Source organism: Oryx dammah, unplaced genomic scaffold, assembly GCF_014754425.2.
Source record: "Oryx dammah isolate SB20612 unplaced genomic scaffold, SCBI_Odam_1.1 HiC_scaffold_6, whole genome shotgun sequence".
Taxonomy (NCBI): Eukaryota; Metazoa; Chordata; class Mammalia; order Artiodactyla; family Bovidae; genus Oryx; species Oryx dammah.
Window position 1 is genome coordinate 30148773 of NW_024070190.1, and position 23726 is coordinate 30172498.

The window sequence follows — 23726 nt, forward strand, 5'->3', positions numbered from 1 at the left end:
TCTGGATACATCTTAATTTATTTTTATTTCTTTACAAATTAAAGATGCATTGAAAAATAAACCAATGAAGAGAAATGAGAGGTCCAGAGCAGGGGCATCCCAGGCTGGGAGCAGGCAAGCCTGGCCACCATCAAGCCTAGCCCTTGTCCTGCCCCAGCCAGGTCGGGTTGGAAGATAACTGTCAGCCACTCTGTCAATACCAAAGCCTGAGTGGTGTCCTAGCAGGAGAGACTAGCCACTTCTGCCTCTCTCCCCAGCAGCTTGGAGAGCAGTGTTTCCAGCGGAAGCTCAGAGTGGTATATAGGCTGGCTCTGTGAGGTATTGCAAGTTGATGACCAGGCTCCCTACAGAACCATCCAGTGTTGGGGCTGCTCTGGCTGGAAAGGAGGCTAATACCTCTCCTAGGTCTCAATATACTTTGCAACTGTTCCCAGGCTCATTCATTTCTGATGTGTCTCTGTCCACCAAGGGATCATCAGTCATTGCAGGAGAAAGAGCAGTGGAAGCAGAGCAAGAAAGCTAATCAACCACCCTCAGTCACTTTGAGTTGGCTGTTGACTTCCAGGCCCAAGAAGACTGACCACCTACCATCTACCATCTGTGGCCTACAGCCCAGCTCTTGTGCACCTGTATGTATGTTTTCCCTAATATAGGAAGTCATTGATGACAATGAGCTGAATTAGCAGCCCCTCCCCGCCATAGTAACCCCCTGGGATCTCCGTGCCTTCCCACCTGCCCTTCTCTTCTTGGAGGCTGGTCCAAAGGGACACATAATATTGCCAGGGTCTGGGTGGCTTCAAATCCCCCAACACCAAATCATATACAGTGAACTGAGAAACTACATTCATTACGACAGGATTAGCAGGAAAAGGAGGATAAAGTGAGGGGATAGGGGCACCTTCCAACAGCAGGACATGACAGAGTGGTAGGATACTTGAGCCCAGAAAGAAGGTGTCTCCTTATACCTCCCCCTCCCCACAGAGACTGAGGTCAGCTTACATGACATATAAGATATGGAACTGTCCCAGTTTCTCTGCTGTCCTGGGTACTTTCTGGAAGCTGGCCTGGACCCTGTGCTGTTTACCCATGTGCTCTAGCTCAGTAGCTGTCGAATCTCCTTGTGCATGTGACAGAGAAAGTCCACATAGGATGCTCCCCCACTCAGGCTCTTGTCTTCCACCAGGAAGTGTTTGAACAGCATCTCCAGCTTGTCCTCTTGTTTCACCACAATAAGCTATAGTCAGAATACAGGGTCATGAGGCGGGGCTGAAGAGAATTAACCACATGCCCCGAAATCCCGTGATCTAGGCGCTCACCCTCCCACCCCACCTTCAGAGTGAGAACTTGACAAGGTAAGAAACGCAGGTTCGGATCACTGTTACCTTCATGTACCGCGATCTCTGTGCCCTCAAACTATCAATGAGGCCTCGCACCTTCTTAGACAGCAGATTATCCAGAACTGGCAGCACACTCTGAAACACAAAATTCAATATCCTTATGGTAAGGTATGCTGAGTCCAGTAGACAAGATGGGGCAGCACAGATTCATGCATTATCTGAAATATGGAAGCCTGTGAAGAATGACAGCACCCTCCCTCTCAGTGTCCCCTTCTACTTAAGAGAATGAGCACACTAACTTTACTGGCTTCTACTCTTTATCACGAAGCCTACTGCCACACCCACACTCTCCTTGACACCCTGCCCTCACCAGGCCACTGGTGATCTGACTGAAGGAGGGGACGCCGAAGAGGCTCTGGACAACACCCTGCTGGACACTCGCTCCCACCCAGAGGAAGAGGTTGAGCCCGTTCTCCAGCAGATATATATCCCCATTGCTTAGACGCTCTTCAGATGCTCGGACTGCTGGTGGTTCAGTGGTATTCTCAATGGGAGACTTTGTCTGGACAAAAGGAAGAGGGCAAAAGGTTACCAATGACTTTAAGACACGTTTGCCCACCTGCACCTGCCCATCCTGCACCCCCATACACACAAAATTTCTGAAAACTAAGCACCTGAGTAACTCTCAGTATGAAAATGTTACATCAGATAATACAGGTAAAAATGTAGTAGTGTCAGATACAGACAATGTTAATCCTTCCCTTCCTCCTCCTATGATGCCCCTTTCTCAGTACAGTGTCTCACACTCCAGCATTCAGTCGCACCAACGGTAGGAGCCGAGGATAGAAGAAGACATTGGTCTCAGCCACGTCCATGGAGGTAACCAGCTGCCGGACGTAGGCACGGTCATCAGTAGTGACTTCAGCTCCAGGCTGCAGGACCTCACTCTTCAATACACAGTTCAGATAAACAGGGAGGAGCTTCATGCACTCAGGAAGGATCAACTAAGGGAGTTATCAAAACAAAGTCAGTGATCATGATCATGAGAAATCCCTCCCAATGCAAAGGTGTATCCCAATACCTTCTCTACCAACAAGCTTGCCCTACCTGTCCCGCAGAGGAGGGGCTAGCACAGTTCTTTCTGTAACAGGCCAAGATCTGGGCACACTGAGTGATGAGAGTGTCGCGAACAGTCTTCACAGGGCTGCTTAGGACCCCCCGGTATGCTGGATGGGAAAGGAGACAGCATAGTCACTGGTCAGCCACTCCATCACGGGTGCCTTCCCACCATCACACCCACCCAGGAATGCTGGACTGCTGTCCATCCTCAGCCCCAATCCCACTCTGCCCGGCCTCTGCCCTCACCAAACTTGGCCATGTAGTTGATGAGCGTGTCAGTCTCACAGTTTCGGTACAGATCAGCCAGCTGAGTGCAGCAGTTGAGAGCTAGGTTGTGGATGCGGAGCCGTCGCTGCCCTGCACAGCTGGTGTAGAGCAGGGCACACTACGGGAAGAGTGAGAGGGGCAATTCACACTCCTCCCTCACCAAGACCCTCACGACACCTCCTCTTTGCTATTTTATGAAGCTAGAAGAAAGATGGGAGCTATCCCTTCTCCAGCCTCTTCTAGTCCTCTCTGCGCACCCCTCACCCCCTTCCCTATAGCCTACTTAAATCCAGTGAAGTGACAGCTGACACTTCTTCCCCAACCCCTGCCTCCTGTCCAGCACCTGCAGGAGGGCTCCATTCTCTTCGTTGAGCCGATCATCATGCTTGAACTCCACAGTCACCGTCTTGTCCCCATCCAGCCCAGCCAGCTCCACATCTGTGGTGTTGCTCATGTAGAAAGCCCCAAAGAAATCTACAGCACGGATACCTGAGGCCACATGGATGGGGACATGGTTAATGGTATGACAGGTGCACAGACTGAGGGCCCCTGCTCAGCTGCTCGTCTCCAACCAGAACTGACCAGTGCTTGTCCGGACCCGCATCACAGCATCAAAGCCAACAACCTTCTGGACGTCCCGACGCAAGTCACTCAGGAACCGTTCCTGGTCGTTCTCCACCTGCATCCCCAGGCCCAGAGTCACATCACCTACTACATACAATCCACCAACAATCCCTGTACCCTCTCCACTCTACAAGCCTGCAGAATCGTAATGACAATAAGGTAAAGGTAATAATAATGATGTTATTATTTAAGCTTTTAAGCACTTATTACATGCCCAGTACTACATTAAGTGCTTTACGTGTGTTCACTTAATCCTGACGACAAACCCTACTTAAAAACTACTTAAAAATCCCATTTTATAGATGAAGAAACAAAGTAGAAAATAAGTAATTTATCCTCGGTCATATAACGGCTAAGTGGTAGAGCCAGAATATCAACCCGGAGCTCATTTCAAGGCCCGTGCTCCTGTTCGCTACACTCTTCTTCACATTAGTGGTCTTCTCAATGATATTCCTATCAATGAGTCAGTAGCTAAGGAGCCACTCCACTTGTAGGCAGGCATTCCAGTCCTGCCTCCACCTGCCACCCAGAATCCCGTGCCGTACCTGAAAGCAAGCGTATTTATAGACAGAGCCACCAGTGAGCTGGGGTACAACAGAGAGGGTGGCCACATCCACATACTGGTTAGGGAAGAGGAAGAGGTCTACGCAGCAGCCTTGGGCCACACACTCTTTGGCCAGGGTCTGATAGGCACCTGACTGAGGCTGGAACAGAGTCTAGGCAGGAACAGAAGAAGGTGTTCAGAGACCTGAGTTCCACCCTGTTTGAGAACTATGTATGTAATACGGGCTATTATTTAAGGACACGTAAGTCTTCAGAGCTACCTTACAGTTTGCAATAGTAGTAGAACTTTCTCTTTAAAAAGTCTACCAAGGGCTTTGGGATGAGATGGGGTAGAGAGATATGGGAGCGGTGAAGAAGGCTGGCAGCCACAGATATGAAAGGACAGAGGATCTAATCCCAGTACCCCCTCGGGAAAGCTAAGAGTATTGCACTGTAAAGAGACAGCAAGTTCCTCTGTGATGCAAAGTCCTCCCCTCAGCTCCCAGTCCCACACCTTCTCCTTGTCTGTGTTGATCAACTTCCTGTCGTCTCTGTTCTTCAGTTTCCCTGGGGCCTCTGCAATGGGCAGGGAGGTGTGGAATACAAAGAGCTTCCCTGCACACTCAGCAGCCTAGAAGAGGAGAGAGATCTACTGGTCCATTCTTTCCTTTATTCATCCATTATTCATTCATCCCGTCCCTCCTCATTTATTCAGTGCCAACTATGTCAGACAAGTTGACTCACTGGACAGTCACCAGTCACTAAAGAAACAGAGATTGTATCCCAGAGGTAAGATGCTCAGAAGAAAGTGTCACACAGGCGGCTGCCCAGGACTCTCGCCTTACCTTCAGAGCCTCCATCCCAGCCTGAATCACTGGGGCAAATACTGTCTCCGTCTCCCTTGTGTCTGCAAACATTTCTGGAATCTGATCCAATAAGCTGAAGAGATAGGTGATGGGAGGCAATCAAAACTGCTATCCAAATTTCAGATCCCTCAATTCCCCCAAAAGTCATCTGGACCCCCGACTCTGAGAACTCCTAAGGCACAGCCTGTGTCCATCACTGGCTTTCTGTGGTTGTACCTTGCCCTTCACCTCACTTTACCCCCACAATCTGACTCTTACCTGGTGATGACTGCCCGAGACTCGCTGACATTGACAAGGAAGCCATCCAGCAGTGGCACAAACATGTCACCCACATCAGATACAACCATCATCTGTGGCTGGGCCAGTGAGCTCTTCACATTGTAGAAGTGGAGCACCTTATTATAGGTGACAAAGCCAACGCGGATTGCTGACTCTTCTGCCCCACCCTCCCTGCAGAAAGGGACGTTGTTACCCAGACTTGCCACCTTCTCCACCAACCAACCTCATGACGTCAGGATCCATGTACTGAGTTATCCCAACCACCCGCCCTTGCACCCCCTCCCCAGCCATCATCATCCCTAGGAGTACCTTGGCTCCTAACTCTCACCTAGGCAAAAAGTCTAACAGTGACTTGAGCTCCTCACAGAGGAGCCTGACAAGACCACTCCTGACGGCATTGTAGGAGACATCAATCATAAAGATGAAGGCAGGAGGGATGGGGAACTTATTGTTCTGCAAAAGAAGGAAATATTGGAGGGGAGAGGGCTACCAGTAAGCAGGTCAGTTGACCAGAGATAAGCCAACATACAAGGGGACAGTGACAAGGTGAGGGGAATGACCACAGCGCGTCTCAGCTGTCTCATTGCCCTTCACCCAGTGCTCCTCCCCATGCTCCCCTCCCTCACCTTGCAGTAATCTACAGTGGCCAAGAATTCATAAGAGCCCAGGGACAGCTCAGGACGGTCATAAGCATCCACACGCTTGCCAGTATGATCCAGGTGTTGAAAATATTGGGGAGGAACTGTGGGGAGTAGGGCAGAGTGTTACTCATGGGTCTGCTTTCGGTCCTCGTCTGGTCCTGGCTGAGCTCACTCTAATGCCCCACAGCCCCAGAGGCCCTTCACATCCCCATCTCCTAAACACTGGAGCCTCATCTATCTAACTAGAAAGAGAATAATGAAGATGCAGTCAGGATCCCCCAGCCCCAGCCTCTGTGAACGTACCATCGTTGATACAGCTGCAGAAGCAGCACTGGAAGCGTCTCCCTCCCTCAACGAACTGCATAAAGGGGCACATGTATGCTTTGCAACGGTTGCAGCGCAAAGGGCCAGACTCCCCATGGTCGACCACATACGGTGAAGCCTAAGGAGCAAAGGGAAGGGGCTCAGACACAGAAGGAAGCTACAGTGATATGTGGGAACAGATGAGGAGGAACAACCTGGAGGGAGAAGAACATGGCTCAGACAGTCTGCCTGCGGAGGGAGCAGAGAGAAGGGGAATGAGGACAAATGTCCCTAAGGGTCTAAGGACTATAGTCCCTCTCCTTACTCCTCATCTCTAGAATTTCACTTCTTGAAAGAGAAGAGCAACAGTGGAACTGGCCCAAACAAGCCAGGGGCTGACATGGGCGCATGAGGAGAAAGTCGAAGATTACCCAGGATTCTCATTTCTGGCCCAATCGTCAATCCCCTTCGTTCCTGCTTCCTTTCCCATTCAAGTATCTGTGACACTTGTCCTCCCCAATCCCTGGATTTCTGTGATACCTACTGACACCTCCAGCCACCCTCACTGAGACTCAGGAAAAGAGAAAGAGAAAAAGACAGAACAAGACAAAGAAGCAGGATGTAAGGTGAGCCCTGAATGTCCAGTTATAGAGAAATCCCCCCCAAGTTCATTAAGGCATGAACACAAGTGTAGATACACCATGGCATGGCACAGCAGCTCCAAGCGCTCTCTCTTTTCATCCTGATTCCAGGTATTGGGTGACAGATTATAGCCCAAACCAGGTAAAAGAAGGACCCCTGGATTCTGTTTCTTAATATGCTGTCCTAATATTTCTATCCTACCTGGGATGACAGGACAGAGTACAAGAAAAACCAGAGTGATGTGCCTCTCATCACCAGCTGATGACTGTGCTACGGGAGGCTCCTGCCTCCAGCTGTCTTCTCCCCTACAAGTTGGCCTTGACTCTTTTCAAAATGTGTTTCACGTGTGAACTCTGCTCCATCCAGCAATTTCTTGGGCTTTTGCTTTCCTCCCTATCACCCTCTTCACGCATGGGCCCTGGGATAGAAAGCTATTGACGATACGCTCCCCTCCCGACCAACCAAGCCTTCATCCACTGTGGCTGCCAGAATCACATCTAGGAAGAAGTCTTATCCTCGCTCCCCCTCACTTCCTCCCTCTTATTATACTCTAGTCTGTCCCTGACTCACCTCCTCTGGGGGCAGCCTTGCCAGCGGCTTGATGACAGCTGCCAGAGGCACCTGAGCCTGCTTAGCCATGTCAGAGGTGCAAGGGATGTTATAGGATGTGCATCGAATGTACCGGGGACTTGCATTTCCTGAAGGAGGAGATGGAAAAGCTGAGTCAGATCACAGAATCACTCCAGACACCAGCTCGCCATTGTTGACACACCCCATCACCCCAACAGATGCTAGAGGTGATGGTGGCTCTTTCCCCCTAGAGACCAATGAGGGACTGGTCTCTGACAAGAGCCCCATCCATAAGCTGATAATGCTGGAGAAAAAGTCCTGCAGGGAGGAGTTATTGCCCTTCTCACCTTGGTCTTTCACCACGAAGTTGGTGGTGACTAAGGGTGGCACCTGGCCCCGTACTCCAGTAACAAATGGCTCTGAGCCCCGGTTGTTCCTGTCATCTTCAATAACCTGAATCTGTAGGGAAGAAGTGAAATGAATGAAGTGACAGATGAAAAGGGAGAAGGGAGCACCACGTTCCAGAGGCAGGAGAAAGAAAGGCTGGAGCTACAGCACAGCAGCTAAGAATTTGCCAAGGAACACACCTCATGCACCAGGCCTGCTCTCCTTTTGGAGATCATATAAAATGCTGTAATGCCAATCTTCCACTCTATAGTCAGCAGCACCCTGCTGCATGGGCAACACCGAGAAAGGGCTTCTTTATGAATTGCCCTGACCCCCGATAAACAGTGATCACCCTGTTACAATACCTACTCCAGGAAAGCTCCAGCTCTAATCACAAGCCTTCAGACATGGTCAGATTCCACTTCCCTCCCCCATCGAGGCTTCCCCTCCCCTTCTCTCCCCAAGAGCAGGAACACAGACAACAGAAACCATGTAAAAATGAAATCTACCTGGAATGACTCTACACTCAATGAGAGTAGAAGGGACAGGGTGAGGAGAGGATTACACAGCCAGGAATGATCAGGTAAGGTGAGGAAGCAGATGCTGCCTTATTTTCAGGTAAGCATCAATGTGTAAACATGGGAGAAGAGGATCTTATAGCCCAATCCTCAGTCCCCCACATTTTGACAGACCCAGCGAAGGAAAAAAAAAGAGATATTGCAAAGCTGGTGATCAGATCTTTGTGCAGACTGATAACCTTTGTCAGTTACTTCAAGATGGGTTTGGTAAAACCAGAAAAAGTAAAGGGAAAATAAGACTCTGTGTCCCATAGATTAAAGAGCTGAAGCTTAGAAATACATCAGAGTCAAACAGACTCTCCAGATGAGAAAGTGACCCACACTTTCCCAAACCAGCAGTCCCTTTCCCTGTAAGAAATGCCAGTTTCCCAGACTTGTGCGTTAGTAGCCACCTACCCATGTTTCTCCGCAACAAGCTGTAGACAAATCAAACCCAAAACGGAAGGATCTACTGTTTTGTCCTGTTCCATCATATGTCACAGGCAAGCTCCTGGAGGAGCCAGCAGGGCTAAAACCAAAGCTTAACAAGCTACTTGATCCTGCCCTTCGAGCCTGACCTTCTACCATCCCATACTTAAAGGCACTGCTAACAGCTTGCTACTTCATTATATGGTGACTTGAGGCATGCATATCCTTCTAGCTTATAAAAGCAAGGGTCTAGAAGGACTAAGGGAAGAGGATGGAGAGGGATGGACATGGTGGATGAGGTGAAGACGAGGTCATAGGCATGCACGGGTGATTTAACACAGGGATCACACACACACACCCACCCCCTGCACTTACTGGACTAGGAATGGCATCAGGGTCTATTCTGTGCCTGGTTTTCTGCTGAGGAGGCAGCTCATTGAGTTGCTTTTAGTGTTTTAATAATAAAGGCAGCAGGGGAATACAGGGAGGGAGACAAAAGAACAAGAAGCAGATGTTACTTCTCTCAGCCCTGATGAGTTAGACATGAACAGCTGGAGCCCAGCTCCTACTGCTGAAATCAGGTCCCCTCTCGATCAGAAATTCCAAATTTTTCTGGGCCAAAAAAGAGCCTTTAATGGCTTAGACTATGATGTAGAAAGATAAGGAAGGGGGCAAACAGGAGGCAAGAGGGGTTATATGGAGGGGCTGAATGGGAGAAATTTTAAGAAGGAAGAAGAGGGGTGTTCCCTCCAAAAGGCCAAGCCTCCCATGTAAGAACTACTCTTACACTGAAAGAAGCCTCCCCTCATATCCAACCAGACCTTTCTTCTCACTGAAGGAGGAAAAAGGGAAGAGGCACTGCTTCATCCTCTCGGGTCCCCCTTGGCCAGCTGGGTCCCTCACCATGATGGTTCCCCAAAGGAAGAGGGAAGAGAACAGGATGGATTATGACAATGGCTAAGCATGGTGAGGCAACTGACATAGCAAATGTTGCAGACAGAACTACACAGTGGCCTCCACTTGGGAATACAGTCTCAGCCTCTACTCTTGAGTATGACGAGGAAGGTCTGAGATTCTGATAGCTCTAAGGGTAAGATTCACCCTCTTCCTGGGAGAAGGAACTTCCCCACATTGCCCTTGAAATTGTAGATCACTTTTCTCCATCCACACAGCAGAAGACTAGCAAGCAAAAGTATCGAAGGCTTTCTCCTAAAACACTATCCAGGTAGAGGCAGAAAGAGTCCAGAGAGGCTTTCCTTTTCTCACCAATAACACCAGAGATTCCCCGCCAGCTCTAACCATTAAGAAGACTGCTATGCTATCCTACTAGATCTAAGAGGACGAGACCTGGACACAGCCAGTACTCCACAGAAAAGCAGAGGCTTCCAGGCTCTGTCCAGTGGTGACAGCAACCCAGAGCTCTATGACGCTGCTGATCACTCCTGGTTTCCCTTCCTTTCCTGCCCAGCTATAAAGTAAAAATACTTCTGGGACGTCAAGTTCTATTTAGAGTCAAAAATTACATGTAGGCTCTACACCTGCAACATGACGAACAAAAGGGAAAAATAATCAGAAAAGGCTAGGCAAACATCTCATCTAGGTTGACTTGCTTATTTGATAGCCACAAGCTCCTTCCCCAGGACCACATAAGTATCTACTTACAGGGCTCGGGATGGCATCAGGGTCCAGGCGCTTAGGAGGCAATGGTTGAGGAGGCCCAGGCTGACTGCCAAAAGTGGCTGCTCCTGGGTAGGGACTTCCATAATTGGACTGAGGGCCCCTGGCTGGTCCAAAGGTACCTGGGAGACAAGGGCAAGGTTGATGAACAAAATATTCCTTCCCTATCTCTTCTCAAGGCCTCACGGAAATGACTAGACTCCGATTATAAACACAGAATTGAGAGGTACATCAATAACCATTCAGAGAAAGCCTATGTTATCTGAACTATGAGAAAAAAATCTTATAAATTCCACATCTTAGTAATAATACCCTGAAGCTGTCTATCTAGTTCACCACTTAGCAAGTAATACTAGAAGCAAATAACAACAACAACGAAAACACCTGAATAGCTGAAGCTTTTGGCTCCTAGGCAGTCCTTGGGAAAAACTCACCATTTTGCTGCAGCTGATAGCCTGGCTGCTGGGAGGAGTGCATAGGTGGTGGTGGTCCTGGGGGCCCAGTCATTTGGGTACCAGGGGGCAGAGCTTGAGGAGGAGGTGAGGACACATGGTTGGGCTGGCTCACTGGGGGCCCCCCAAAACTCTGTCCAGGCAAGAGTGGACCAGTCATCGAAGGCATCCGAGGACCCCCTGAAGCGGGGGATGTGAAGCTGGAGGCCTGTGGTGGGACAGATCGCTGGGGAGGCTGGGCCCCCGGATGACCCTGGCCAAGGGGAGGAGCTTGGCCCTGAGGATAGGAGCCATACAGACCAGAATTAGGGAAACTTCCTGAGGCTGAGGCCAGTGATGTCGGCGGGCCTGAGAAGTAGAAGAAGTAGAGTCAGAACCCCAGTCATTCTGCCTCCTTGTTCAGTAAACCACTTTCCTTTCCACCCGAGGGGCAGGAATGACTTGTCCCATCTGCTGGGGCTTAGAGGAATACATAAAAGAAATAAAAGGGATCCAGGTATACCCCAGAGACAGATGCCTCTAAAAAGGAAACAGTATTCCTGTGGTCACAGGTACTCACCATAGCCCAGCCCCGAAGCGGGAGGGGCTGGGGCCACAGCACCACTGATCTGCATTCCGGCCAGCTGAGCAGTCACCTGTGCACTTGTCGGGGGAGGCCCATAGGGCTGAAGCACAGCTGGCTGACTGACCACAGGGGCCAATGGGGCAGACGCAAATGGCTGAGACCCAGGGAGCCTGTGAAGAGATGAAAGGCAGAAGCTTCTAGTGGGCCAGCAATCCCTCCAAAGTTGACAGGAGCCCCACATTATATGGGAAACAATACTGTTTTACAGCATCTTACTCTCATCTGGGCTCTTATATGGCTTCATATTTTTATATATTTGTGAATAAATCACATTCCTCATAATCTACACTGTGATTATTCAGGGCAAACCTTGTTTTCCATTAGGTTCACTCCAAAAACACGTGCCAAGCACCCTCAGATCAAACAGTATTTACTCTGGTAGTTAGATTATCACTTCCTCTGCCTTAATCCTTTGTTGACAAGCCACTTCGGTTCTGTATTCAAAAGCACTGAAGAAGTTGAAATGAAAGGTGCACAGAAGCATTAACACAACAGAAGCTTAATAAATGTGGGCTTGAACAAATGCAGTTTGATTGTTTAACCTTTAAACCAAAGGATCACTTAATCCTGGGAAAGGTATTGGAAAACTCTTAAGATCAGAAGAGCTGGTGAGCTAAGTTTGGGATTCTCTACTAAGGAGAAAGATGATGCTATCTCATCAGAGTTAAGGGCTAGACACAGACGATACAAGCCAGGCAGCCTGCTAGCTGAGTCTATCCAGCAAAGTCTCATTACTTGAATAACTGCGCTGGACACTCCCATGGTACCACCTGCCACATTAAAATACAAATACAGCATCAATGTAATATCACTGCATACCAACTAGCCATTGCACCAGTGGTTTATAGTAATATTACTGCAGAAATCTACAGCATAGATTATTGTACATCACAAGCTCCTTCTGGGATTTCAAGAATGAATCAAATTCTTCATCATAGTAGCCTGTTACACTGAAATCCTGATTTATACTTCCTGTTTATTTTGTCTTTCTAAATAACTGGAACTTTATTATGTTTGGTCAGCTTCTAGTGGTCCTGCAGTTTCACTTTTCATTTGTTCATTCAACTAGTATTTTCAGGGCATTATGCTAGTGAAACTTACCTCCCTAAGCTCTTTGCTGGGTTTTGCAGTTTTTGCCTTCCATAGTAACAAACATACTGTTAGCCCATGGCAGATGCTTATAAATCCTTGTCAGAACAATTGTATTCCATGGTACTACTCTATTAATATGGACAATACTCTCAACTGCCTACTGGTATTCTATCTTATAAACTCACACCTTATCTGCACATAGCTTTATAATTTACAAAGCATCTCTAAATGCTTTAATTCTTACAGCAAATTAATGAAGGGAAGCGAGAGGATGGAAAACTAAAACACTAAGGGTAAAAGTAGCAGGCTAAACTAGAACTAGAACCCAGGTCCAGGCCCAATTCTTAGTCCAGTGTACTTTAAAATTGTGAAATGTAACATAAATAGAAAAAGATACATAAAACATATGTGTACTGCTGAATAACACAAACACCCCTGTAACCAAAAGGCCAGTCAAGAAATGGAATACACCAAAGGCCCTCCTCACAACCCTTTCCTTTTTCCAAAAGTGAAAGTCGCTCAGGATTGTCCCCGACTCTTTGTGACCCCATGGGCTGTACAGTCCACGGAATTCTCCAGGCCAGAGTACTGGAGTGGGTAGCCATTCCCTTCTCCAGGGGATCTTCCCAACCCAGGGATCAAACCCAGGTCTCCTGCATTGCAGGCGGATTCTTTACCAGCTGAGCTATTAGGGAAGCCCCCTTTCTCCCAAAGATAACTACTTTCCCAACTTTCTAAAAATTGTTCCCTTGTCTTTAAAACAATATAATTCAGTTATGTCAGGTTTTCAAACTTTTGTTAAACAGTATCACATCATACATACTTTGAGCTTTGCTTCTTTTGTTCAACCACATGTTTATGAATTCATCTATGCTGCTGCATTTAGCATTCTCTTTCATCACGAAATGTTATTCCATTAAATAAATATGCCACAATTTACCTAAGCATTTTACTACAGATGGATATTGAAGGTTTTCTAAGTTTGGGATATTATCAATAATAATGTTACTATGTTCAATCAAATATTTAACTTATACATACCTGGGCTTTTTCTAAGGCATACAGCTATGAGTTTAATTACTGGTTTATATGATATGATATCTTTAATTTTAACAGATAATTCCAAGTTATTTTCCCATGGTAGTTGTACTGATTTGCATCTGACCACCAGTGGATGAGGAGAGTTCCTGATAATCCATATGCTCAGCAATATTCAGTACTATTAGCTTTTTAATTTTGCCAATCTGATCGATACATAGGATAATTCTGTTGTGGTTTTTAACGTTTACTTTTTTCTTCATTTATGAGGTTGAACCGCTTTTTAATTTGTTTTTTGGCCATTAGTATCCCTTCTTTCATAAAATACTATTCTGGATTTTGTTTATTATTTTTTCAACTGAACTGACTCTTTCTTATTGACTAGTAGGAGTTCTTTACATATTCTGGACACTATTTTATGTTTTTATCTACTTTATGTGTAAATATCTTTTTCCATTTTGGAACTTTTCTTTCCAAAGTACTTCCCATTCAATGTCTTTCTCCTTGATCATTCCCATCAGCACAAAAACATACAAATATCTCAAAAAATAACCAACTATTAGTGAAAACAACCCAAATGTCCATCAACAGATAAATGGATAAAGAACATGTAGTGGTATAATCATATAATGAAATACTGTAATAAAAAGAATGAAATACTGATACATGCTACAACATAAATGAACACTGGAAACATTATGCTAAGTGAAAGAAATCAGTCACAAAATATATACAATTCTATTAATATGAAATATCCGGAATAGGGAAGTCCATAGGGACAGAAAGTAGATTAGTGGTTGTTTATGGTTGGGGGAGTGAGGGATTTAAGGAAAAGCTGAATAGGGATAGCTCCTCAGATAAAGGATACTGTGTGTCTTCCTGAGGTGATGAAAACGTACTAAAACGGACAATAGTGATGGTTGCACATATCTGTGAATATACTTAAAATCATTAAATTTGTGCACTTTAAATGAGCATGGTATATGAATTACATCTCAATGAACTGAGATGTAATTGGATTGGATTTTATTGCCCTAAAACCTCACATCCCCCTCAAGCTTTTATCTTTTAGCCAAACATTAGGAAAAAATTGGTCTACGCTTTTTTTTCCTCTGGCCACACCATGCAGCTTATGGAATCTTAGTTCCCCCTTCAGGGATCAAACCCAAGTCCCCTGCATTGGAAATGAGGAGTCCTAACTACTGGACAGCTAGGGAAGTCTCTATCTCTACTTCTTTAATTACTATTCATATCTCTTTTAAAAGATCTTTCTTTCTAGGTTCTTTTTCCTTTTTTTCCCCTAGTCTATTCCCTGGTACTTTTCTCAGCCAGGGCCCATACAGGGTAAACTATCAGTCTCTGAAAATGCCTTTATTTGGCTTCTCTTAGGTAGGTACATAATCCTATATTGACAGTTACAGTCCCTTAATAAATGTAAAAGCCTACTATCTGCTCTCCTCTCATAGTCTAATCTTTTTTTTTTTCCTTTGAGAAATCCCTGAATTGAGTTAGAGTGGTTGTTTAGCATTTGATTTGCTTCTGGAGGGTACTCCAATGATACTGCTGCCCAGTATCAAAGTTTTCTTTAAAGTTTAAGTTGTAATTTCCACATCATTAAATTCACTCCTTTTAAGTGTACAATTCAATGATTTTTAGTAAATTTAAAGAGTTGTGCAACCATCACCAGAATCCAATTTTAGAACATTTTCACCACCCCAAATGATCCCTGGTGTTCACATGCAGTTCAAAAACACCCCGCCCCCGACTCCCCTGCAACTTACCCTCAGCCAGCCTGGGAGAATCAAGACTCCTTATTATCTCCCTCTGCCAGTGTACAGATTTTTTTTTTCTAGTTTACCTGTTTACTGAAGTGTAGCCTAAGTCCAGATTTCATAAACAAGATTTCAGTTCCAAACCTCAGCTCAGAAATGCCCAAGTTACCTGCTTAAACTTAAGCCCCTAGGTCCTCAAGATAATTTCCACCCTTTGCACAGGCAGCCACAGTATCAACTTACCACTCTGATTTTCAGTTCCCACTTGTTATCTGGCACTTGAGGATTTAACCTTCCTTGAAGCTTGATTATGCATTTGAAAAAAAAAATTTTTGTTTCTATTTCCTCTCCCCTTTCTAGACATTTATAGCAGAAGGGTTTTAGGTTACATTAATCCACTTCCCAGCTGAAATTCTTTCACCTGCTCCAACTAGACAGCTGCCTTCATATCTCCACTGAAACTACATTTGTCAATGACGTCAAACCCAATGGGTCAATTCTTAGTCTACAGCTCACCTTTCAGCAGCAAGTGACACACCTGATTACTCTCTTGACTTCCTAAAATACTTTCTTTACCTAATTTCAGGATGCTATGACACCCTGGCTAACCTACCTCACTACTGGTCTTTCTCATTGCATTTTGATGGCCCCTACTCTGAATGCCTTTTAAAAGTTGGTAAGCTCCAAGGCTCAGTCCTCTGGGCTTACATTCGATGCTAAAAATGTATATTCTGGACACCTAAAAAAAATGTCAGAAAGCAACTCTTCCACTACTACACATCCTACCACAGTTATATTCTTTGTTTACCAAAAAACCGACAGACAGCATTCCAACAGAGATGACTGCCCTCCTTTAATGGACTTGCACACAGAGACAGGGGTTTATTGGGTCACACACCACCAAAGTTTTCATCATTTATGTAGTTTTCCTTTGAGGATCTTTCCTTTCACGACTGGTCACACCCAAATTAACCAATAAGTCCTACTAAGTTCCTGTCCTAGAGGGAAAGGGGAAGTCAAAAGAGACATAAATAATCCTAAGGTTCCTTCTTCCTGTTTCTTCTTTAGGGTAGGTTCTGAAGGACCATAACAATTATTTAAGATATATGTCTAGTCAAGGAAAAAACTCAAGTTCACAGAAATGGAAAGAATATGCCAAAGAAGGCAGGTACTTAAATGAGTCAATAACCCACAGAGGCACAGCAGCAGTACCTCTAATCTGGAAAAAGGAAAACGAATTACAAAAAGATGAAGGGAAGAGCAAAAGGAATCTAAGAGAAAAACAAAGGGGAAAAAAAAAGGAAAAGAAAAGTAAAATAGGCCCTCATACATTCCTAATCCTTCCAGTCTCATCAGACCAATTTTAGGTTGACCCAAGTACATACCTCTGCATCTGAACACCGGAGCTTGGTCCATTCTGTACATCTCCTTGGCCAAACTGGCCATATGCAGTCTGGCCACAAGGGCCCTGTGCTGTCGAGGCTGGAGGTGGCCCTGAAGAAGCTGGGGCTCTTGAAACACCTGAGGGTAATGAAGAGAAGCTAAGAAATTAGGAAATTTCTCCTCCACCTTGAGCAAGGAATGCAAAGCAAGGATCAATAAGCTCAAACCTTCACTGCAATATCACAAGTGTAATATCATAGCTTGGCAATGAAAAGGACACCATCAGGATGCACCTCCAGTTACAAGAGATTCTGAACATGGATGCCCAGCCAGAGAGTTTTCACTCTCTTAAACAGGTATAACAGGTATACTACTAGTGAAGCTGTAGCCAGAGCCACAAAAATGTAAGGCTTTCCTGTGATCACTATACACCCTCACTCAATCCAGGACGGTCTAATATTCTTACCCTAGACAAAACATCAACTCTTTTAAGGAAAAGATCCCACCCTAGAACTCAGAACATATGCGAGGAAGGTGGCTTAGAAGATGACCAAGTAACATGCTGAACTAGGTTGTAAAGACATACCCGTTGGGACTTCCCTGGTGGTCCAGTGGTTAAGAATCCACCTTGCAATGCAGGGGCTGGAGGTTCAATCCCTGGTGGAGGAACTAAGATCCCATATGCCACAGAGCAACTAAGCTCCTGCATCACAACTAGAGAAATCCATGTGTTGCAATGAAAGATCCCACATGACGCAATGAAAACCCAATGTAGCCAAGAAAATAAATAATTTTAATTCTTTTTTTTTAAAAAAAAGAAAGAAAGGCGCCCCTTAGAGAGACTATTCTGCCAACCTCTTCTTCATATATTCTACAGATCCCAACCATCTTCTTCTCATCCACTTCTAAATGTTGACACTCCCAATAGTACATGGCTCAGGGAAGTATTCCCATGGGTCAGAGACTTTGTTTCTGCCCAATTATTCAGTCAGGAGAGGTTGTACATGTGTGCTAAGTCAATCCAGTTGTCTCCGACTCTGTGCGACCATATGGACTGTAATCCGTCAGGCTCCTCTGTCCATGAGGATTCTCCAGGCGTGAATACTGGAGTGGGATGCCATGCCCTTTTCCGGGGGATCTTCCTGACCCAGGGATCGAACCCAGGTCTCTTGTGTTTCCTGCATTGGCAGGCGGGTTCTTTATTATTAGCGCACCTGGGAAGCCCTCAGGACAGGTCTCCTGGCCTCCAGTTACTGCTGTCGCTTATGTCTTCACAAAAGCTGCACTACGCGTGTTCTGCTCACCAGAGCTGCCATCAAAGCTACTTCTACGACTGCTAATCCGGAGAAGGCAATGGCACCCCACTCCAGTGCTCCTGCCTGGAAAATCCATGGATGGAGGAGCCTGGTAGGCTGCAGTCCACGGGGTTGCTAAGAGTTGAACATGGCTGAGTGACTTCACTTTCACTTTTCTCTCTCATGCATTGGAGAAGGAAATGGCAATCCACTCCAGTAATCTTGCCTGGAGAATCCCAGGGACGGCGGAGCCTGGTGGGCTGCCGTCTATGGGGTTGCACGGGGTTGGACATGACTGAAGTGACTTAGCAGCAGCATGACTGCTAATCATCCTTCCCACATGAAATGCAGAAAGCAAGCCATTAGTTATTTGGCATATCACTTTGGAAATGCTGCTGACCCCTGTTCAAACCACTGTTTTTCTTTTGTTCTGCCCTCAGTAGAGATTAGACACTACGTAGAACCTGCCTGCAGGAATATGATTAATCTGAATTCACTAGCCATTCACTGGCCTGCTCACTAGCCATCACAGAGCCAGGTATGTTTTCCTCTCAGTAACAGAGCTTCTTCTTGGGGCAATGCCAGCTCCATCTTGATAAGCCACAGCTTGGCAAATCAGACGTGGACTCTGTCCTGCCAAAGTCCCAACCCAGACTAAGGCTCTTCCAAAGCCCTGAGACTTAATCTCATCACTCCAAAATTTTTTTCCCCCCAAAGTCATAACAAAAATGGTAATAACTTTGGGACTTCCCTGGTGGTCCAGTGGTTAAGACTCTGAGCTTCCACTGCAGGGAGCATGGGTTTGATTCCTGGTTGGGGTACCAAGATCTCACATGCCACATGGCAAAATTGAAAAAGGTAATAACTTCATTCATTTCTCAAGTTTTACCTATGCCTCTTTAGTGCCTTCTTTTTCACATATCTCATTATGAAATTAACTCTCTTAAAAAGCATAAAGCATCTGGCATATCCTAAGGCCCAAACCCTAACCCTAACCCTGACCCTAACCCTAACCTGCAATGTGGGTCTGCAAAGAGTCTGCCTGCAATGTGGGAGGCGTGGATTCGACCCTGGGTTGGGAAGATCCCTTGGAAAAGGAAATGGCAACCTACTCCAGTATTCTTGCTTGGAAAATCCCATGGACGGAGGAGCCTGACAGGCTTGGCAGGCTACAGTATATGGGGTCGCAAAGAGCAACTAACACTTTCCCTTTCACCTAACCAAAGATCTATTGTCAACCATCTTCTTTTGCCCCCTATGAATAACCCACAGGTTATGAGCTCCACTTCATGAAAAATGTAATATAAAAGCCAAACACTGACCCTAAGGACAACCAGTCTCCTTTAATTTCCCTGATATTAGACAACATCTAAGAAGCTGAAGAAACTAAAAGGAAAAGGAATGCTATCACCAAAAAGATATGAGAAGCACCAAAACCCAGGCATACAAACATCATACTTTTTATCCCTATGTCCCACAGTCACGTATAGATAGAACCACGAGTCCGATGAGAGAAATTATCACCGGTTCTGGAGGAACTATGACCACAGTCCTTCCATCCAGCTGTGAACAATTCAGCCAGGTGAGGCTGCACAGGGTGACACCCACATGAAGTGAACTGCCATTGAACCTGGAAGATGGGGCGCCCTACTAGATGTTTTAAAGACACAGTCACCTTACATAAAAACAGGAAAGGGCCGACTGCCCACAGCCCTCTCAGTGACCAAGAGCCAGATTCATGTTCCTCAATCCCAGTCACCACAACCCTATAGGCAGCTTAAGTAGGGCAATACCACTCAACCTGAAGATTACTAGTTCCCTTCCTTAGCTCAAAGGAAGCTTGGAAACATACCTGGGGGAGGGGTTTGCTGATAGCCTGGTACTGGGCCATTGTAGGCTCCATAGGGAGTGGGGGCGGCTGTGGACCCTGGTTGCCCACCATAGCTGGATTGATGATACCCTGCGTAGACGGGCTGGGGCTGCCCAAATGGCGGCACAGGTGGAGCTGACTGGTTAACGTTCATTATGAGAGCATCCCCGACTTGGTCTCACCTATTAGATGGGAGAGAAGACAGAAATTAGTCAAAATCAACTTTCTAAAGTGAAAGCACTATTCACGGTAGGAAGCAGAGCTAGAAAAGGACTGACCTTATCAGGCAGTGATCAGCCTAATCACTCTCACACTATTTACAGGATCTTTGTAATTTTCTTCCCCAGACAGTAGACAGACTGCCTCCTCAACGTAAGGATTTTGTTACTCTGAACCCTATGCTTTGTCACTGCCAAGAGGGTATAAATTTCAACCTCAGACAGGCCCAGTGGAATGGAGCAGCAGCCTCCATTCCCTAGTGGTATGATTTCTAGTGTCTAGTCATACAAGGAGTCCTGCCACTGATGAACTGTTGTGATAGTACAGCTAAGTGAAACAATGTTCCCACTTTCTGTTCATTCACTCTAGCCATTCCTTCCACAAAACTGAATACCCTGCAGTGTGCTAGTCATTTTTAATCATTCAAACTGCATGTCTAAAACAGATCAACTAAATCCCCTCTCCCTCAGAAGGCAAATTTTAGAGTGACCGTTTAGAAAAATGACATTCTTAGGCTAAACTGTAGTAAATCAAGTGCTTACTCCATCCTCAGTCTTCCCACCAAAAGCGTGTATGGACCTTGGTACTGAAGCATTAAAATCACTAAATGTAAAGGACAGCTGAAAACTCTAGCAATGTACCAGATTAGAACTGAGTGAAGGTTTGGCACAAAAACCTCACACAATAACCCAGAGAAACAGTTCAAAGATCAATAGCAAAGTTAGATTTCATGGGAAAAGATCATTCACCTTATCCTTCAAGCAGAGGGACTGTAATTATTCCAAATCTCAAGGCACTTCTCCAACTCTGTTTCTGCTCTCCTTATAGGCTTGTCATGAATCTAGGCCACATCCAAAATTATTACAATCTTGCCCAACAACAGAGGAATGAATTGGAGGGTCTTTCCAGGATCCTTCCAAGAACAGGATTATCTGATCACATCTACTCAACACAACCTGATCACTCCAACTAGCCTACAGAAGGAACCCAGGAAGCAAAAGAGCTCACAGCTGCTGCAGTGGAACAATGGGCCTCTCGCCTGTGCTAGGAAGGGCCACCTTAACGACAGAAAAGCTGAGCTGCTCTTGCACTAGAACTTTTTAAATTCAAAGCCATCTCAGGAGCTATTCTTCCAAATCCTGAACCTTGCACAGGTCATAACATTAAGCTTGACGGATGTCCCCCTCCCGTTTATCTTCCCGAAGTCTGTGTGGGGGTGGGGATGGGAGGAAATAGTTCCCTCAAACACACACAAGAGTCTGGAGTCAGGCTCAAGTTTCGACTTCACTCTGCGTGGACAGTCAAGGGTGACAACCCAGGGGGCGGGGCAAGCTTCCCTAGAACTCTGAAAGTAGTCGAGCTGTGGAGGCTGGGAGTGCCGGGGATCAAGACCGAGAAACCAAGCAAGCTTCTCGGGCCACGATGAGAGGACTGTTGCTCTAAGTAGAAGATCGAGCGTCTTGCGCCCTTCAACAGGCTCCGGACAGGAAGCGGGAGCCGGAATCTGGGCCAGGAGAAAAGGAGGGTCTAGGACTGATTCTGGATTGTGGATGCATGAGGTGAGGGTCTCTCCCCGGGCTCCGCCCCCGAACCTCTCTCTTCCTTCGCAAACAGGACGCCGACCTGGCCAGTGATACCCCGGCATCTCCTCTGCTTTCCTACCCACCAATCTCCCGAAGCCACTCCTCACCCGGCTCCAGATCCAGGTTCGACTTCGTTCCTAACGTCAAGGCTCCCAGGCTCCACTTCCGGTTCCGAGGGGGCCGGCGCGTCGCCCCCGGAAGTTCCACCCCCCACGCTCCAAGGCCCCTCCTTCTGCCACGTCTGCAGTAGGGACGCGCTGAGGAACCCGGATTCCGCGGACGCCCTAGTTTCATTTCTGTGATGGCCGTTTGCGGGGGCTTCTGAGGATTTTTATGTATTTCCTTCCCCCCCCCGCCTCTGAGATGTCGTGGTAACTTTATGGTCCCACCCCAAACCGAAATGCGACTGAACTTTCTTTAGTAACTCTCCTTCCAATGGCATCTTAGACAAAGTCTTGTAGCGACTTCCTGCTGACCCCTGGCCCCTTTGATTTCCGTCTGGGAGGTTCTCTCACCCATGACCTTTGCCGGTCATAAGACTTGCAGAATGGAAAGTATAGTGTTTTTTGGTTTGGGGATTTTTAAAAATTATGATTATTCTGATATAGTATACTTTTTGTACATTTACTTCCTCTGGCCGGGCCATGTGGCTGGCGGGATGTTAATTCCCTGACCAGGCATCCAACCCCGTGCCCTTGGCTGTGAAAATTCAAGCGTTCTAATCAGTGAACCACCAGGGAATTGCTGCAGCCCTTAGATTTTAAAGGGTAGCAGTTTCGCTTTTAGGCAGCATGTGTTCAAGTTCTGTCTCTGCAGTTCCCTAACGGGTAATTTAATCTCGGCCTCAGTTTCTTTCATTTGTAAAATGGAGAAAAGAGGAATGCCATTGTAATAACTTGTTGAGAGGATGGAATTAAGTCACACATTGCCCGGCACCATAGTAAGTGCTCAGTAAAGGGAAGCCCTTATTAACTTTTTTTTCATTATTAACCATTTTTAAATAGCGCCTAGGTTTAGATGCAGAGCTCTGCGAGAGGCTGATGATTTGTAAGAATGCCCTCAGCCTAAAGGAAGAGCTACAGTTCGTGAAATGATTATTATTACCCTGTTTAATGAATAACAATAATTGTAGATAATATTTGTGGGGGTTTTAAAAATATACGTAACTACATTTAATCCTTTCAATAATCTTTTCATTTCATAATTATTTTTTAAGCATTGTTGTGTACCCAGGTTCTTGGTTCTGGGAATACAGTAGTGAACAAACAAAAGCTTTTGGCCAATTTAAACTGTATCGTTTTGTAATTATATACACGTGATAAAGCTATAAAGAAAAAGTGAGAATTCTCTGGTGCGCTCTTTCACAAATTTCAGTCTGTTGGTTACCTCTGGGGAAGGAAAAAGTATAATTTGGAGTAACATAATAGAGCATCAGTAATATTAACAGTGTTCTATTTCTTAACATTCACATGGATATTTATTGTTATTTTAAAATAGTACGTATGTATTATGTACAATTCATTTCAGAATAAACATTTTTAATAAGAAAAGAAATGAGGGGAAAGAGTACTGGTGGAATGGAAGCATTTAAAAGGGAAAAAAATGTTAAGAGTTTTATGACCAATGGGGTAGAAAAGTTCTTGCTATCATCTTGTTCATTAATCTTTCATTTAAAGGGGGAAAAAATTAAATGAAGAATTTTATGACCAATGTGTGTAGGGGGTTGGTTCTTGCTCTCATATTGTGCAGTAAATATTAGTTATTCTGAGGCACAAAATGGTTCACTCATTTTAAAAATTGTGCTTTTAGTGTTTGCTGGAAGCTGTATTAGTCGTTGAGCATATTTTAGAAAACAGCAAGATTTTTTCTGTCCTCAGGAGTTTATAATGGAGTCAAATCACAGTTTGTTTCTCAATCTGTGATCCTGGTGTCAACAGTGTCAGTTTCACTTGGGAACCTGTTAGAAACACAAATTTCAGGCCCATCCAAGGCATACTGAATCAGAAATTCTGCAAGTGGGGCCCAGCAAGCCATGACCCTCTAGATAATTCCACTGCACACTGATTTAAGACCCACTAGTCTGGATTAGTAATTTGTGAAATTTAGCTAACATTTGTTGAGCAATTGCCACATCATTTATCCCACTGAACCCATGG

At 45.7% G+C, this 23726-nt stretch overlaps 1 protein-coding gene across 2 annotated transcripts; it reads right to left on the bottom strand.

Moving 5' to 3' along the window:
* Positions 1-6: 6 nt before the first annotated feature.
* Positions 7-21776, bottom strand: SEC24C (SEC24 homolog C, COPII coat complex component). Of its 2 annotated transcripts, XM_040242409.1 has the most exons (24): positions 21678-21776; positions 19751-19950; positions 16606-16741; positions 11253-11428; positions 10676-11041; positions 10227-10363; positions 8940-9008; positions 7539-7650; positions 7192-7319; positions 5980-6118; positions 5662-5777; positions 5364-5488; positions 5015-5206; positions 4736-4829; positions 4405-4521; positions 3893-4063; positions 3306-3402; positions 3067-3212; positions 2703-2841; positions 2445-2563; positions 2162-2341; positions 1708-1899; positions 1383-1472; positions 7-1234 (listed from the first exon to the last, which is right to left on the bottom strand). In XM_040242409.1, the coding sequence occupies exons 2-24, from the start codon at positions 19920-19922 to the stop codon at positions 1094-1096; spliced, it is 3354 nt and encodes a 1117-aa protein (XP_040098343.1). In that variant the 5' UTR covers positions 19923-19950; positions 21678-21776; the 3' UTR covers positions 7-1093. The 2 variants fall into 2 exon arrangements, with proteins under 2 accessions (XP_040098343.1, XP_040098344.1); XM_040242410.1 differs by lacking the exon at positions 8940-9008.
* Between the last annotated feature and the right edge of the window lie 1950 nt (positions 21777-23726).

What these genes read in the sequence shown, in the direction of transcription:
- SEC24C (XM_040242409.1), bottom strand. Translation starts at nt 19,922, where the DNA reads ATGAACGTTAACCAGTCAGCTCCACCTGTGCCGCCATTTGGGCAGCCC. An exon ending in CTATCAGCTGCAGCAAAATG is followed by an intron (nt 10,364 to 10,675) that starts GTGAGTTTTTCC and finishes CTTGTCTCCCAG; the next exon opens with GTACCTTTGGACCAGCCAGG. An exon ending in GCCCCTCCTCTGCGGGACAG is followed by an intron (nt 2,342 to 2,444) that starts GTAGGGCAAGCT and finishes TAACTCCCTTAG; the next exon opens with TTGATCCTTCCTGAGTGCAT.